The sequence below is a fragment of the Centropristis striata genome, chromosome 14, assembly GCF_030273125.1.
Source record: "Centropristis striata isolate RG_2023a ecotype Rhode Island chromosome 14, C.striata_1.0, whole genome shotgun sequence".
Lineage (NCBI taxonomy): Eukaryota > Metazoa > Chordata > Actinopteri > Perciformes > Serranidae > Centropristis > Centropristis striata.
In genome coordinates, this window is record NC_081530.1 from 25,773,330 (window position 1) to 25,791,653 (window position 18,324).

An 18,324-nucleotide genomic window follows, 5' to 3' on the forward strand; every position below is an offset into this window, starting at 1 on the left:
GTCCGTCTCGATGTGGCATGTCGCCTGTGACTCAGGAACTCATCCTTCATACATGTGCTGACACACTCATGTGCTGGCATGTGTAAACACATACGTATGAATACCAGCCTCGGTTGGTGTCACTTCGATGGAATTTAGAGAAAAAATGTTGCTAACAAGAAGTCCTTGAGAGGCTAAGTTATAAATAGTTCCCTGTTTGTTCAGATTGGAGACAGTGTTATGTGTTTATCTGGGATGATTTTAGCTAAACCCACACACTGTAAACAGTAGAAGTATAGTAATCTATTCATCTGCATCAATGATAAAAAGTCCAATATCATCAATGCAAAATCAAAACGTGGAAATATAAGAATTAAAATTCCCACTTTAAAGTGAAAAGCAGGAGGTCTGTGTTTATTCGTTTTAATAAAAAAATAATAGATATTTTACCATATAAATGTCTGAGAGAGCTCAGAAGAAAAGTATTTGCTTTTTGTGAGTTAATATAACTATAACTGTGTCTTATATTGATCACAGGCCCCCAATTTGAATAAAGATTGTATATTGGCAGACTTTGTGATATCACAAATATGGCATCATTATCCAAATAATCGGTATAATATCAGTTTGTGATTTAGATCACTATACATAGTGATTAATTCTGAACCAAACTATTAAGAAATAAGGGTTTTTTTTAGCCTCTTAACAACTTTTATCCAAGGTTTAATGAATTTGATGAGGTTTTACCCAGAAAATAGACACATTTTGCATGAATTGGTGGTCTACATTACATAATTGGTTTATAACTTTGGTCATTTACTTGCTGGTTAACTAAATTTATGCAGCTATTACACTGTCAGCCTCACACAAAGTAACCAAAACAATGAGTATGCTGAATGTAGCGCAAAACCCGCAGTGACCAAGCGAACAATGTTGCAAAAAGCCTCCGATATAAACAGATAACACCTTCTTATTGTAAGTAATGCTACAATGTCAAACCAGTTTTTCCCATCAGCTTCGTGACAGAGAGGGAAAGAGCCAAATCAGCACAATCTGCATGCTCGGAAATGAGAAGACAAGAATCAGTGCAAATTACAGAAAGATAACACAAACTGGTGCATCCAGTGGATCTTTAGTGAACTAGATCAGAGTTTTGTTGTTGAGAAAAGAAAATCTGCGTTGGTTGCACACAGTTTGTCCGAGCAGCTCTCCAGCTCCGTTACGGGACGACCATGTGAACTCGTTATTTTCTGCCCAAATCCCCATTTACAGAGCCTTCAAAAGACTCAACGCTCACCTTGCTTTTCACTTCCACGGCGTTACAATCCGCATTCCGCAGAGGTTGCGACTTATTAAAGCTCCGATTCATTTTTTGTGGTTGCAGTTTAAAAAAAAAAAAAAAAGAAGAAAAAAGTTGAGCCGCCTTTGCCCGCAGAAAGAGGGGCTCTGGTCCCGGGGTTTCTGGTTTTAAAATCCTCCTGCTTCGTTTCGCGTAGAGAAGTTTGTGTCTCCTTTCGTTTATTTCACCTCCTGAAGTTTTTCTTTTTTAACGCTCTCCGTCACACAGAAGAGAGAACTTTACAGGAGGAGAAGAGGTGAGCAACTCGCCGCGTTGACTTGGGAGTGCGAGTTAAGTTTTGAAATGACATCAGCCCTCCTAAAAAATGGGATCCTAAGAGGCTTTCACTGAATGCTCGGAATCCCCAGCTTCATCATACAGGATCTCACAGTAGCCCTATTACCGCATGTGAGAGCTGACTAAAATAACTATTAATAATAGCCTTAAAACGATAGTAACATGTTATAATAATAATAATAATAATAATAATAATAATAATAATAATAATCACAACAACAACAACAACAATAACAAAACAACAATAATAATAATAATAATACCAATACTAATAATAATTGAAAATAAGCACAAAATAATTTCCCGACTGAAATATTTACAAAATAAGAAATACAAATCGTAAAACGCATATATGACACATACTAATCCCCATATATAAAGCAGGGACATGAGAGCACATATGTTAATCAGCCCTGAGCCTATACATAAACTTAAAGATGCATGTGTGAAACTAAAGAAATACGTTTGTATATGAATAAGTAAAATGTGGATTAGAGAATTACGCTTGTATGAATAAAAAAAAATGAAATTGCCACACACACAAACAAATAAAATACACATACAATAAATAATTGCATATTAAGCAGAAAAAACTGCCAATAAAAAACAAACTCTTAAATTTAAAACTGATAAAAGTGCAAAATATATGGAGGTGCATATACCAATACTGAAATGACAATATTAAAACAAGCCCATTTAAATGTGTAGTAGCAATAAAGTTGAAATAAAACAGCAATAAAATAAAAATAAAATAGCTTTTTAAAGAGGAAATATAAAATGATGTGATCATGGAAAAATAAAACATTGTTAGGTGTATCTTGTATCTTGTAAAAGTCTGAAAACTGTAGTTGAGTTTGCGATAGGTATTAACATGTGTATTTAAAATAAACAATAAAAAATGAAGACTAAACATGAACAATCAATTATATATATGCATGTATTATATGGCTAAAATGATCATTTATATAAAAATATATATTTTAATTAATCGTCAAACTCTCATTCTTTACTACTAGAGAAGTTACATTTAGCAAATCAGTTATGTGGCACAAAGCATCTTGTGATGAAAATGGAGCACTAAAATTAAAATTCCTCACATTTTCCAACGCAGGCCTATGAATGAACTTAACTTAGACTCAGGCAGGAGACATACATTCTGTTCAACCATTGTCTCGGCTACACAGCTGGCTGTTTTATTCACATACTTGTCTTGTGTACAATGTGTGTTACTGGAGGTTTTCACTAGAGGGCACACAGCATAAGACAGAACTAATCGAAAAAACTGCATTTTGCAGGATGTTAATAACAACATGGCAACTGCTCGGGAGCTTAGTATATTCAAAGATACTTGAAGCTTCAGAACTGTCACTGCTGTAATGTTTATCTCTAGATTATGGTAGAAAAAGTCACAGCAGCTTCCTGCCTGGATGTCACATAGGCTGTTCAATCAAGCAGGCTGTGAAAATGGTGAGTAGCCTACTGCTCCTACACTGTCCTTGTCTGTGCGGTTTGCACAACCAATGCTCCAAACAGACGCAGGACACTCAAACACATAGTTAACAGCAAGTATATCTCTGGTCCTGTAGTTCCTTAATCCTACCCATACCATTTTTTGGTCGTTTATGACACTTTCCTAGTAAATCTAAAATTTCCGATAGCACTTGAAGGCAACATCACGCACACTGGTCCTCCAGTGCGCCAGAGGACGCATTTCCCAGCAAATGTTTTTAAAGGCTCTGGTTAAAAGGACAGGTAGTTGATTGTAATGGAATATGGAGAACATTTTAAATAAAAATAAAATGAAACCCCAAATATTTTCAGGCACGTTTTAGTTTAGACAAATCCTGTGCAGGGCCATTCAAGTCTCATGTGTGATTTAATTCTAGGAGTGTGTGTGTGTGTGTGTGTGTGTGTGTGTGTGTGTGTGTCTGTCTGCTGGTACAAACATGTTTTACAATAATGAAATGTTTGACATGACTCTAGTATTATCTCTGTAATTGGTTATACTTTTCCTTCATTACAATGTGTTCAGTTGAGTCCATTTTATTTAAACAAGGCAAGGAAATTGATATGTATTCTCACTTTTAATTCACAAGGAGTGAAAACATGTCATGCTCCTCATATAAACAATATCTTATCTATTCTATCCAGTACCCAGACATGCTCTGCTATGTAGATACAAACATAAATGGATATGATGTGAAGGTAACAGCTCATTATCTGTTACCATCTATTATCTATAATCACTTGAGCAGCTTGTCAGACAGGCCTGGTCCATATTATAACTAATTACAGCAACCTTACTGCGCCAATTATAACTTAATTGGGTTTTATTACAGAAAAGTGCCATTGCTGTGGTTTATTTCTTATACGTTATATGTGACAAAACATCTTCAGAGTTTCTACATGTTAGAGCTTGTAGCTTCTGACTACTTCACCATGAAGCGTTAAGTCCAATTTGCAGCAATTCTTAAGCATCACTTAGGCGTAATTGTCGCTGGAACATGATGGATAAATGTTGTGCAGGTTCAATCCCCCCAAAAAGTCCACAGCATTTCCCTGGAGGCCTCTGTGTGAAGAGGCAGTCCCTCCTGACTGCTGTCCTGCTTTAACAACATTCCTGGGCCCCTGAGGCCGCCTGTGTACAACAGCTGCTGTTTGCAATGCCCCACAGTAGCTGCAACTATTGCTTGTTTACTCACCAGAGGAATGCGTTGACCACAGAAACCCACTAAGTACACTGTCAGATGCTGGTTTCACTTAAACCATAAACACGGAGGGTGAAACAGTGTTTCCTATCTGTTTTTTGTGGTGGTCCTCATCTAGTTCCGGTAGATTGATATCTTTGTTTTTATCCCATTAATGGCTGCAGAGCTAATTTTGGCTTCATAGAATCATACATCATGTTTTTTTTTCTAGTGAAACTGATAATGTTCTGCCCCTTTGATCTCAGATTTTCCAATTGTTGACAATAACTATGATGTGGAGCTCATTATGTTTTTAACCTTTATCAATAAAAAGACACAAAAAGGTTTTGATTTTTTTCCATTATCAATAAATCTTCCCATTATTTTTTTTGGTCATTTGATAAATCATTTTGTTAATAACATGGCAGAACATGGTCAAACATGCCCTGTTTGATTTCACAGTATCTTTAAATATTGTGTTTTATCCGACCAACACTCCAAAAACCCAAATATATGCAGTTTAATATCATGTATAACAATTAAAAACATCAAAACTCACATTTGGGGAGCATGAAACCAGCATATTTTTGTCTTTATTGATTAAAAATACTAAAATGATGATCTGATTGTTAAAATAGTTGCCAATTAATTTCTTGTTGATCAATGATCAGTTAAAAGACTAATTGTTGGAGCTATAGACTCACTATAGACTCTATTGCTCACTTCTATGAAAGATCAGGAAGCTTAATTAGTCACTGATTTAAATTACATCATTGCAGCATTAAACTGTATACATAATAAAATGTGAGGTGATCTGATATGAGGAGATGACAACTGATTGAATTATGTTTTGTAAATGTACATTGTACAAATAAATTGTATGTAATTTGATAGTTAGTGTGAATTTAAGAGAAATTTGGAAGTCAAGTTTATGGCGCCCACTCAAGGCCACTATTGAGTATTGCACATATTCCCATTAGATTCCCTCAGCAGTGTAGAGGGACATGAAACAGTCTGGACTGTGTAAGTTTTTCACAAAATTATTGTGCTAGTGATTCATTTGTAAACAATATCTAGAAATGAGCATGTTTTATGGATCCTTATCCATCATCTACTAGTCTTCATCTTCTTTTTAGGCCATTTAGATTTGTTTCTGTACTGTCCTTTTCTAACAGTTTGGAGCTACTTTAACTTTATTTTTACCACACCATTTATAATTTTTTGCTACTTTAAGCTCATACTCTTCACTAAATTTTGTATTTTTTTATACTTACGCACATTTATGTGGTAACCTTAGTTATTTTATTCTAATGGTTAATCCAAAATATGATAAATGAATAAATTGTAATGTATTATTATAGCTTAAGCTACCTCACAATATATAAAGTAATTAAAAAGAGCTCCACCTTTACCAGCTGCAACATTAAAGTTAATAAGTAATTAAAAACTAATAATATGATATTCAGTATATTATTCTGAAATGTGCCATTCTGCATAATACGAAGCATATTTGGATGCTAATACTTTTACTTAAGTTACATTTTGAATACAGGGCTTTAACTAACTTACTGAAGGAAAAGGTCTGAATACTTCTTCCACAACTGCTTACGACTCAGTCTGACAGTGAGGACAATAAAAACATAAAATAAAGCCTAAATAATAGAAAAAAAGAAAAATTAATTTATAATATAACATGTATATGAGTATAGGTATGTTGTTTTTTAACAGTAGGTGCATTCAGGGTTTCATAATAATACTAGTAATGTTATGATACTATATTATATACAAGGAGCACACCTACAACAAGCATTCCTTTTCAATTTATTTATACAGCAACCTATGCCCTTTATACCTAAAAATATGTGTGTGTGTGTGTGTGTGTGTGTGTGTGTGTGTGTGAAACATGTGTATCTGGAGGAGTCTGCGCGCTTACACGCGCATGTGTGTGTGTGTAACTAAAATCACATAAAGTTACGTGTGCGTGTGTGTGTGTGTGTGTGTCTGTGTCTGGTTCTCTCTTTCTGTGAGAGATAGATAAAAGGATCAAAGGATCAAAGCTTTTGGGTCGACCAATCAGAGCAGAGCAATCAACCAAAATTAACTGCCGCTGTAGAATGTTCCGGCACAGTGACAGCAGAGGTGGACAGACTGGAATTTCTGGCCTCGAACAGAAAGCATTTTTGGCAAAACCATAATACCTATCATTGATCCGACTTCACTTTGTGCGTCCTGAGTTCTTCCTGAACAGCTACATATGTTTTTTGTGAAGAAAAATTAAGAAATTGCTTTGTTAGAGCGATCTGAAAAAACTGTTAAATATGCTTTTCTACAGAAATCTTTCTGTGTTTTTAATATGGGAGTCAATGGGGCTGTTGGTGCGTGTTGGTGGCGCATCTGTGCGTCCTACGCCCAAACTATAACTCTGACAGCTTTACCAGAGGATTGTGAGTGAGAAGACAAATTTTCCTATGTTTCTATGTATAAATTATTTCTGTAGAATGGAATTTGCAGCCTGGAGTGCAGTTTTCAAATTTGTTTTTTGACAGGGGCCAGTGGTTCACCCAGAGGTGCGATTGCCCCGTGGCCCTAATTAGTGTGTGGATACATTTGGTGGATAAACCTCAACATTAATTTTTCTCCTCCCTGATGCAGTAATCCCACATATGACCGGCAGAGGTCAGCAGATACCCACAGAAAGCACATACAATAGATCCTCTCTTGATTCAAAGGGCTTTGTCAGCACTGACAACAATTACAAAGCATGTTTCTTCACCTCCTACCTAAATATGTCTGCATCATGTCCCACAGCGTTTAGGTTTGTTGACATTGCAACATGCATACACACACATGCGTTGTTTTTCCTGCAGCAGAAATAGAACATTGGCTTTTGGACTGTATTGCAATTGAGCAAACATAGAAAAAATAAATCGCTCTGAGAAAAAAGCTGTTTTTCTCTGGTCCAGCCAGGGGGACAGATGGTTTTGAGAAAAGAAATGGGAGAGCCAAGAATGACACTGAAGATGTAAAATGAGACAGAGGGAGGAGGGAGGGAGAAAAAAAAGAAGATAATCATAAAATTTTATACGTTGGTGAAACCAGTCAAGGCCAACTCCTAACCAGGTCCAGTCTAAAGGCAGTAAAGACCAAGTCAAATCAAGCAAATCGAGCCCTGTTTATGGCCATAATATGCACTAGTGTCTTTTCAGTGCTAAAATAGTGATTAATGGGTAAGGATGGACAGAAATAACATATATAAAAACAAGATTTTTTAAAATCTTCTAACATTAAACTAATCTAACGCATCATGTTGGTAGAATCAGCCAATCAGTTTACGTTTTATACAACTGATCCTGAATCCACAGCCACTTGACCAATAGTCGAGCCCCATGAGACAAATCCGAGTCCAAGACAAGTGCCAGACTTAAATTAAAAAAAAGTGGACTTAAGATCTGACTCGAGTACTACAGCCCTGGGTAAAATATAACACAATTTTTGGAAGGACGACTGCTCATTAGGCTAAAAACATGATTTATTTTTAATAAATTGCATTGGAATGCAAACTCATGATCATCTGGAAAAACAAAATGCAAACTTCTGCAGCTCGGGGCCTATTGAAGCTTGGTGAAAGAGTGTTTTACCATTGAAATCTTTTCCTGCACTGAACCAGTATGAGTGGGTTTATGTGCAGGAGTGAATGAATGTGCTTTTACTGACATCCTTGTCCTCGCACTGAAAGACAAAGACAAGGACAAAAAAGACAAAGAAAGATCAAGAAGAAAGGAGGGCAAGAGGGAGGAAGAGAGAGAAGGAAATTAATGAAATAATAAGGAATGAAGAGACAGAATGAATAAAGGCGGAAGACAAAAGTAAGGTAAGATGGGGAAAAAGGGTTGAATTAATCATTGCATTCAGACAGCCTCTCTCCCCTTTTCATGAGATCCTGTGCGTAATGAGGAGCATATAGCAGACAGTCACGTTATACTCAGAACTCATTGCACTGTGTGCTTTTAATCCAGCTCCATATGTCTGAATTCAGGTGGTCCTTTGGTGGTAATGTGAGAGGAGAAGATTACAGTGAGATGAAAAGATACTCGCAGTAATCCATCCGCCGCGCAGAGGCAGAGAAACATCCGGAGCTAGTTATTGGAGGGTATTCAGACTGCAGCGGTGCCAACCTAAAGTCAGCCAGACCGGCAGAAAGGCCCCGGATTCAACCCTCCGCTCTGTTCTGCTCCACTCACTCTCTGATTAAAGAGAAAGGAGGGCACACACACACCCACACACACACACACACACACACACACACACACACACAAATACCGCCTAAATATGCATCTCGGATGATCTCAGCATTCAGGTCATATTGAACAGACATTGCGGTTGTGTTTTAACATAAGCAGAGCTACAGCCTTTCCTCCGGATCACACTGAGTCATGACACACCATCAGACTCTCCAGCCGTGCCCTCTGACTCGTCTACCCTGGTGGACAAAATGAAATGCAGACGCTGTGCAAGTTGCAAAATGGAAAAAGTAATCTTTTTTTTTCTTGTTTCCATCACTCTGTCTTTCTCTCCCGCCGTGGAGTCCTCAAAGTATATGTCTGTGCATGAGACAGAGAGAGGGACGAGGAGGGGGAGGAAAAAATGAGGTAGAAAAGGACGCGGTGAGTCTCTGTGGAGGAGGTAGTCAAGTGAACACATGCAGGGCTGCTGGCAGACACTGTGAAGAGCTGTCACCTCTGTGATGGGGGCGACTTGGCTAAGTAGTGCTGACCACACATCATCTGCCACTGGATTTAAAAAAAAAAAGTACCCATACGTACACATGCTGTTCCACCTTTGTCGAGAAATAGTCTTTCTTTATTTCCTGTCTTACTTGTGGTGTGCCTCAAGGCTTTATTCCAATTAATCCTCCTGTTATGTTCGTTTCTCAGGAACAGCAATAATGTTCGTGGGTCAATTTGACCCGTGCATGTTTAATTATTCAAAAGTGTCAGAAACCAAAAAATCCTAATAAACCTTGTATATATTTCATAATAACTCAATTATTAACTATTCCAATCAATATATAGTGCAATGTGTTCTTTACCTCTCACAGATCATCGTTAAATGAGGATAATTCACTTGTTTTCCATAAAAAAATGCGTGTTAAAATGTTTTTTATGTACATTGGAGAGGCCTACATAATACAAAAAAATACTTTTAACCATTTTATTTTAGATTTTTAAACTTTGAAATGTGTATATTTGACCTGCAACATAACAGGAGGGTTAAACATGCTTCTTCTTAGGAACATTTTTTTTCAAATCCAATATAAATGTAAATGTTTATGCTGATGACATCCAACTCTATATACCAGAAATACCTGGTTCAAATGTTATCACACGATTGTTGTGTTATCCATGTCTATCAGCATTATAGATATGGAGTATAACGGACCTGCTACACCTACTATAGGTCCAAAAGGCCATTAACAGCCCATTAAATGGCCTGCTTTCCTAATGTTTATTGTTAGGAGCCGACCTCAAGGTGCTGTAGGAATTATGACTGTATAAAGAGCAGGTTCAACCAGGACATTGTGTTTTCACGTCCAGTGTGAAACTAAATAGTGAAATGAAAGTCACTTTTTAAGGCATTCACTGTATATGTTCAGTAACATAAAGTATTTAAATCCAAACCATGTTCTTTCTTTCCTAAACCCAACCAAGTAGTTTCCTCCCTAAACTGAAACCACATGGTTTTGGTGCCTAAAGGAAACTGAAAGTGAAACCTAATTAATGTGTCACTGGCCATTTAATGTGCTAATATTAACCCTCTAAACATACTAGTAGGTGGAACGGGGAACCTCTTTTTATGTACAGTATGAGATTACAATTTATAATGGACATTAATTGTGAAGATAACATTTGAAACGGATGTATGGCACTATAGGTCTAACAATTTACCCAAAGTTACTCACTTTATTTTAGCCTCCCAGCTCCATCCATCTGATTAATAATACCATTGGTAATCTGACATTCAATGCAAAACATGTAGATGGAAACCTTGACTAGGCTAGGCTTGAGGGCTACTTGACTCTCATCTCAGTTTTGCTGCTTAAATTAAGTATTTTTTGCCTTGTTTTCTCCTTTGCAATTACTTTGAATGCTGCCCAAAACATATTTCTTCAATCGAGTTTCTTAATATGTGTACAGCCAGTTCAAATCAGCCACATGTGATGACTTTATTTGACCCATTGTGTGAATATCAGAGCATTTTATGTCATGTTTTATTAATTACTGTCTAACTGGCTCTAACTGACATTTTTAATGCTGTGTTCTTTATTTTCCTCCTATGCGCTGAGGTTATTTGGTGGTTTTCTTGGTTTCCATTAGTTTTTTCAGCTGTAGACCTCAAAAGCAATTGAGACATTATTTGTGACCTGTTTGTTTTTTTTATAAGATCTTGACTTGACTGCTTGGGCACGCGCGTGCACACACACACGCACACACACACACACACACACACATGATCAAGCTCAGACATGCACGTATCTATATCATGATCCCGCCCAACCACCGGAGGGTGCCATTGGCATAACGTTACCTCCACACGAACATGCGCTCAGGCACGTACACAGGCCTGTTAAATCTCTGCTGCTTTCACTCGTTGTCTAGATCTCTTTCTCGACAAACACACACACACACACACACACACACACATACACACACACTAACACTTCACACAATGCCACCTCTCACACATAGCTGCCTGCTTAGCTTCAGTCCCCTATGGACGTCGCCTCTCGTCCACGCTGTGTGATTTGTAGAATCTTTTGATGTGTGAAGTGGCAAAGACCTGCAGCCTGATCTGGACTTTGTCACAGTTTCTGGAGTCAGCAAACGCTACAGGGCACTGAAAGAAATGAGAATATGTAAGGGCACTTTTATACTTGCAGTTAAGTCCAAATCCAGTAACGGTTCCCCTTAAAATGTTTTCGTTATGAATCCTTTTATACACGTGTGTAAGGTAGTCAGAAAATCTGAACAAGCAGTTTTGTTTCATCTGTCTCTTAAGGCCAAAAACCTCTTGGGAACCAAGTTTTCTTCACAAAGAATATAAATGCACAATAGCCCTGCCTGATTCAGCAATAGTTCTATCTGATCCCCCTGCTGATAGACAAACACCCTCGTCATCCTCCAACACACTCGTCCTCCTTCCCTCCTCGTGGTGCGATGTGGAGCCACTCCTGGTTCATTTCTTCTCCCTCCAGAATGAAAACATCAGCCATCTGGTCCAGGGGTGAAAGGTCAAATCTCAGGCTGGTAATGAGGATGGCGTCGCTAGGGGGATGCAGGAGGGGTGTGTGTGTGTGTGTGTGTGTGTGTGTGTGTGTGTGCGAGCCTTGCTGAGCGTGTCTGCTTCCTGAGTGAGCATTAAACATTAACGACTCAGCTCTGTGAGTCTGGAGAGAGGAGACGAGAGGATAGGAGATGTGAGTAGAGGCAAAGAGACAGCGCATGGACAAAGTCACTCTCTTTAGGGAGAGAGATGTGCAGGTAGACACATGAATGCACCCAACACACACTCCTATACAGGTACACGAACGCACAGAAAGACAGACTGCATGTGGATACACTCTTCCTTTCAGTCAGCCTCTCCTCAGAAAGCTTTTCCTCTTGTTTATTGACTCAGCCTTCCAACATTCAGTACATCAATAGCTTCGGTCGATGAGAAAGAAAAAGGCACAGAAGCTGCTGCTGTGACGGAGGTGTTTATATGTGTGTGTGTGTGTGTGTGTGTGTCACCAATCCTTTTTCTTCCACCCGAGCCATTTCATCCAGCACATCCCATAATTTTTTCCAGTTATTTTCCACTAGGACTGTAATAATTTCCTCTAGATTTCTACAGGCACTAACTATAACACGCAGGTCTATAAAAAGGTAAGCTGTTAGATAATAGTCACAGGTCTCATTTGGCCTTTGCACCACAGCCACCTAATTGGCTTGAAATCACGACGAGCATGCAGTGTAGTCAAGTACAGAGAGCTCACAAGTAAACTGAGTTATACCCACTTCCTTTTTTGCTCTTTAGAGACTATTATGTGTGACTTTGTATGTGTGTGTGTGTGTGTGTGTGTGTGTGTGTGTGTTGGTGTAGTTGCCATGGAGATGCAAAAGATGATGGGGATAATGGAATGCCCATGTCCTCAGCAGTAAGCCCACCTCTCACACTGTATCAGTAACCTTTGGGTGTGATGTATTTGGTCTCTGTCCCCAGCCACACAGCTGTTTAATCATAATATATGTGCATTAGAGGGCCCCTTCATGCATTACATGTGCAAATAGTGAAACAAATGGTGAAAGGATTGCAGCTCTCAGGGGTGAACAAGGATGATGAAGGGCCAAAATGGGTCTTGTTTGCCATCTTATACACCTTATATGACTGTTATGGACAAGTGAAATGATAAAACTTGACTACTCTAAAGATACTGTACAGTAAAGTATGTTGCACTACAGTAGAAGTCTCAGCATTGTTAAAGCCTGAGTGAAATAAACATTATAGCAAACCGTCCTCACCCAAAAAACGTCCATATAGATGATCCGTGCAAGAAGCTTATTGCCAACTAATTTATTTCTAAGCTTGATGGAACCACCGAAATTCAATAAAATTTACACATAAAAGTTTGTACGTTGCTTGAGGTGGTTTTCGTCTTTTTCAAAAAATAGTTAATGCGTTAAACGGGACATAGAAACGCTTTTTCCAAATGAGTTCTAATATAGCAAACCAGTACCAGCTGACATGAAAGAACAATTATAAGTTGCCCAGTTTAATCCAATTCCTCCATTTTCTCTTGTGGGTGGCCAAAGTAGTCCGATTAGCAACCTCTTTTTTGTTTTTGTTTTTTTCTCTCTCACGCAATCTCTACTTCTTCTACTGTTTGCTGACAGATTAGCCTACAGCAATACATTACACTGCCATCCTCTGACAAAAGTTCACTATACCTTGTTTAATTTGCTTTTTCTTTAATGCGTAATTTCAAAATTTCGCTTCAAAATTCAATTTGACTTTAAGGGAAACACAGCTAGTGTGCAGGAGTCTTCTCTGTATTTTTGATCGAGTCATCCCTCTCCTATGCATCTGTCTATGAAATAGATGTTTTTCCAGTTTAGTAGTATAAAGAATGACAAAGTCCATGTTGGGAGTGGGTCAGGGTGGAAGGATTGGTCAAACAAACAGGACTTTTACCTATGAGACTGCTGTTTGTGTTCTCTGTGAAACATTTTTATACAGTTAATGATTTGAACTCGCATACATAACAAAAAAAAAGTAGGTATCATGTAGATAGCTACAGCAAATAACAATACGTCATGTAAATGCGTCATGTCATTATTTTAACCCAAACTTTGAACTTTTGCTAAACCTAAACAAGTAGCTTTGTTTCAATGTTGACCGGGTGTTCAAAATAGTGATTGTTTCATGTTAGAATGATCCCACACTGCATTAAACATAGAACGATTGTGTGACATTCAGGTTTAAAACAGTGACTGTGTGTCAATTTCATAACATTAAAAAGTTGAGTCATGAAAACAGTCATATCTATGTTGGTTTTGGATTCAATGGCAAACGACCTATTCTGTCATTTAGGTATGAAGATACAACACACATATTCAGCCACATTTATGTTTTTACATATTTGCCTTGATTGGCACAAGATGCAATGACTTGGTACATGCATATTGTCACTGTTCTCTAAAAAAACCAACACGTTTCTCAACAACAACAGTGACTTAACAAAGACAAGTCAGTTTTCGGCCTTGTGAGAATGCAAACTGTCAGATAATCCAATGGATTTTCAGATGGTTTATTTAGCTTGAAAAGTCTGGCAGATGTCTCAACACACAAAACAAACTCTTTATCCTTCACTTTATTTGAAAAATTCAAAATCACCTTATTTGGACATATGTGGCTTTGCTTGGATGGATGTTGTCTCTAAGATGTCATCCAGAGGTTTTTGAAAAGAACTTTTGAAGTCAAGTTTGTGTTTCATCTGCTGCCATGTTGACAGAAACTCAAGACATGAGATCTAAATCTGGAAAAAGGGGTGAAGTTTGGGTAGGACAACAATCATTGCTGTCAATCAAACAAAATGCCTCCAAAGTTCAATTAGCCACATCTGCCTATAATGAAACAATTCATATCAATTTATTTTGTATTTGCACATAAAATTTGAGAACCTCCCTTTATTTCAGTCTCTTTGGGGTTTAATGGCCATAAGATAAAAGTGCTGGATTTATCAGCTACAATTTAAAATGCAGTATAATTAAACGGACAGTCTGTAAAGCCACTTTTTCTGTCCGGCCTGCATACATTGCTCTTTCTAACTTTAAAGGTTAACTTTTCTCCACAAAGAATTTCTGTGCAAATACACTCGTTGAAATTCAGGTCGTAGATTTTGATGCTTCTCTGGCCACAGGAGTGGAAATTGTTTGTCTCCTGAACAGCGGTGAGTCAGAGCACCATCCAGAGAGACCGACTCCGCAATGTTTAATGTTTTACCTCCAGTGTCCCTTTGGTATCTTTTGGTATAAAATATCAGAGAGTGGCTCGGTTGGAGCATTTTGTGTCTGATGTGTAGTGTATTGATTATTTATCTTTTTAAAAGTGCGAGCGTGAATCTTTCACTCATGGGAAAAACTAGATTTTGTGCTGCTTTCTTGCCTTGAAGGCTGGATATTTACAATCTGTGTTAGAATACTTGGGACAGCCTGGGGAAATTAAAGATATAACTCACAATGTATTCACAGAATATCTGCTGGTGGAAAATTAAAAAGCCTTTTTCTGACAGACCTCCAGACATTTCATAACCTCAGTATTTTGTTTTTACTGTATACAAGCCTTGAGGACACAGTCTAGTCTGGTGAATGATTTCTACCTTTAGATTCTGATTGTGTGTGTGTGTGTAAATGCTCTCTTGTAGTCTTAGTTGGTTATTCTAGCTATTATGCAACAATATTAATTTTTATGAAAAATGACCAGGTATGTGTTTCTGAGGTCACCAGACAAGATTGTAATTCATATTTGAGCTGGGCATTAATCACATAATAACCTGATACAGATGAATAAAGTATCTTGGTGCATTCTTGTCTAAACTCCCTTTCTCGTGGCTGTTAGATGTAAAAGAGGACATTGTTGTCATGTTTACTGCACATCTTCCACATTATCTACACTGTTATTGTCTTGCGGTCTCACGGGGGCGCTGGATGTCATGAGTGGGCCGACTGGCTGAAGTGATATGAGAACATTTGTTGTACTAATAACAAAGGCCTCCTTCATGTTTAACTCACACTTTCTTGTAGTTCTTCCATACATGGGAAAAAAACTGATGCATGCATTTTAATTTGACATCTTTTTTTTTTTATTCAGCCCTGAGCTGCAATGACTCGCAGTGTGACCTCCTGTCCTTTGTAAAAGTCAACATTTAGCCATTCTGACCAGATTTAACTTCATTTATCTCCAACTGATACAACCACAAAATGATATGTTAGGTTTATTTTCAATGAATTAAGACCTTTTAAGTGAAAATTGATGACCTTAAAGTTGGAGATGTACAGTGTATCAAAAGATGATGAATTCCGAATTCAGAGCGTATATTTACAAGTTATTAGTTTCAGCATAAAATATACTTTCTTTCTACAGTTTTCAATTGAATACATGTCACAAAGGATCGACCTGCCGGCCTAATGATTAAGGAAAGCCCTGCTCTACCATAGCCAACCCCTTTTAACTTTATTTGTTGGGCTATGTTTTCTATTCTTTCTGCAAATGACTACACATCAAAGTAACACATTAAAAGGAAATATGTTAATAGAAGATTAAAGTTACTGCAGCTGCTTTGCATACAACATGAATTAACAGAAATGAAAGTAATAATGACAGAACATAATAATAAAAATACATGAATAAAATAATAACAATAACTTAAATCGAGCATCAATAAAACAGTTGTATCTTTAAGATGTCTGACTCCAAAAAGAATGGCTGTTGTGTAAAACAGGAATAAAAACTCAATGCCTTAAATTCATTAAAAATCTGTTTTTGAGCTGTATTTAACTGATTTGCAAATCATTGCTTTTAAAAAAAATAGTTTTTCATTGTGTGCCAACTTTTTGGAATCAGGGTTGTACCAAACAAAATGAGCTTGACAGTGGAATAAACACTATTTTCCTACATATAGTAAAACATGCAAGGATCCTGGTCATGTGCTTTGTGGGACAAAATGCTGGTGCAAAAATCTGGCATGAATTTAAGTTCACATGATTCCCAAATGAGTAAAATGTCTGTCTGGATCGGCTGCTGTAACTTATGTATTGATATTACATTTCACCGTGCACAGGCCCATTTTAATTTAAAACATGCAGCTGTTTGGAGAAACATGTTCGTTACATGAAGCTTAGAATAAGTTTGTGAAAAGTTCCCGTCAGGCCTTCAGAGAGAGAGGGAGAGAGAGACGTAGAAGGAGACAGTCAGGATGCAGACACGGTGTCTCGGCTTGTCTTCCTCCCTACTCCAGCGGTGAAGAGTGTTTATGCGAGTAGTGTGCAGCGTGAACGCGTCCCACACGGCTATTTGATTGAAAGAAAACAACATCAATCTAGTGCAGGCCCAAAGGCCTTTAAATAACCGACAGGCTGTTTAGAGCAGAGATCCCATTCACTCCCTGCTGCTGCTGACTGTGGACACACACACAGTGACACAGACAGAACTGTACACACACACACACACACACACACACACACACACACACACACACACACACACACACACACACATATACACAAACACACACACACACACACACACACACACACACACATATATAGATAAACAGATCTCTCTCTCTGTGACTCCATCACAGTTTAAACCTCGCTCGCCTCCTCATCGTCTTCTCCTCCCTCCTTCCCAAGTGTATTGTGGTCATTTTCATTCATCGCCCCCATGATGCTAAAATGTCAAGGTTAGAGTGTGCCAGTTCTCACACACACACACACACACATACACACACACATGGCCAGAGGAGAGGGAGGGGAAGGGACTTTGAATACAAGAATTAGTCAAGCGTGCATTTTCCTTCTTCTCCCTTTCTTTGCCTCTCTCGCTCCTCTGCTGCCCCCTTCTCTTTGTTGGTGGGGCCTTTGGTGTGTGTGTGTGTGTGTGTGTGTGTGTGTGAGTTTAAGGGGCGACAAGTTGCAGGCAGTGTGAGGAGGGTTATCAGAGGTGTGGGTTGGGCTTTAACGTGGTTTGGTGGTTTTATTTTGCACTGGTGTTGCATACAGTTAAATTAACAAGTGGAGTTAAAGAAATAATCATCTCATATTCCAGAGTCTTTTTTTACAAGCTCACTTTTGAGCCAAAGTGAGATGCATACCATTACATTTTTGATACTTACAAAATGAAAAAGCAGAACATTAACCAATTAACCAAGACCTTGGTTAATGAGAACATCCTTTTAGAACTGGATTTTTTAAATTATGATTTTAGGCTAGGTTCTCTTCTAAATTAATTTTTTTAACCCCTTTGGAAACAAATTCTTCAAGTTTTTACATCTGTTTTGAAGTGAAGCAGAGAAAAGGTAGAGCAGTGATATAAACTAACCTGTAGGGATACATTTGCTTCCAGGCGTTGATGTTTTTACCAATCCTTTATCTGAGGCTGACTCTTTATTTTATAAAGGGCCTTAGCACTTTCAACTTTTCATGTACAGCACTCCCACACCACTTGAGCGTAAGTATGAAAGTCGTGTAAAGCGTGATACTTTTTTTTAAAAAAGGGAGGAAACGTGTCTGAGGAAGGGATCAACGCATGCAGGATGGTTTGATAAGGTTAGAGTGTGAGCTTTTTTTTCATGTTTTATTGGGCCTTCTGACAAATGTACAAAAAGAGGGCAGTAGAGGCCTGAACTACCTTCACTTCCCCCTAATATCTCATTTTTACCCCTTCCTCCTAAAAAAACTCCCCCATCCTTCTTCGAAAGAACCACCC

The 18,324-nt window shown here is 38.0% G+C and overlaps 1 protein-coding gene across 1 annotated transcript in view; it reads right to left on the reverse strand.

Annotated features, from left to right (window-relative positions):
• The window catches only part of pard6gb (par-6 family cell polarity regulator gamma b), a 40,592-nt gene extending 38,976 nt beyond the window's left edge, over window positions 1-1,616 (reverse strand). Inside the window, exon 1 of the mRNA XM_059350848.1 lies at window positions 1,277-1,616. Within this exon, the coding sequence (XP_059206831.1) occupies window positions 1,277-1,348 (72 nt within the window). The 5' untranslated portion in view covers window positions 1,349-1,616. The remainder of the gene's footprint in view (window positions 1-1,276) is intronic.
• Window positions 1,617-18,324: the final 16,708 nt, after the last annotated feature.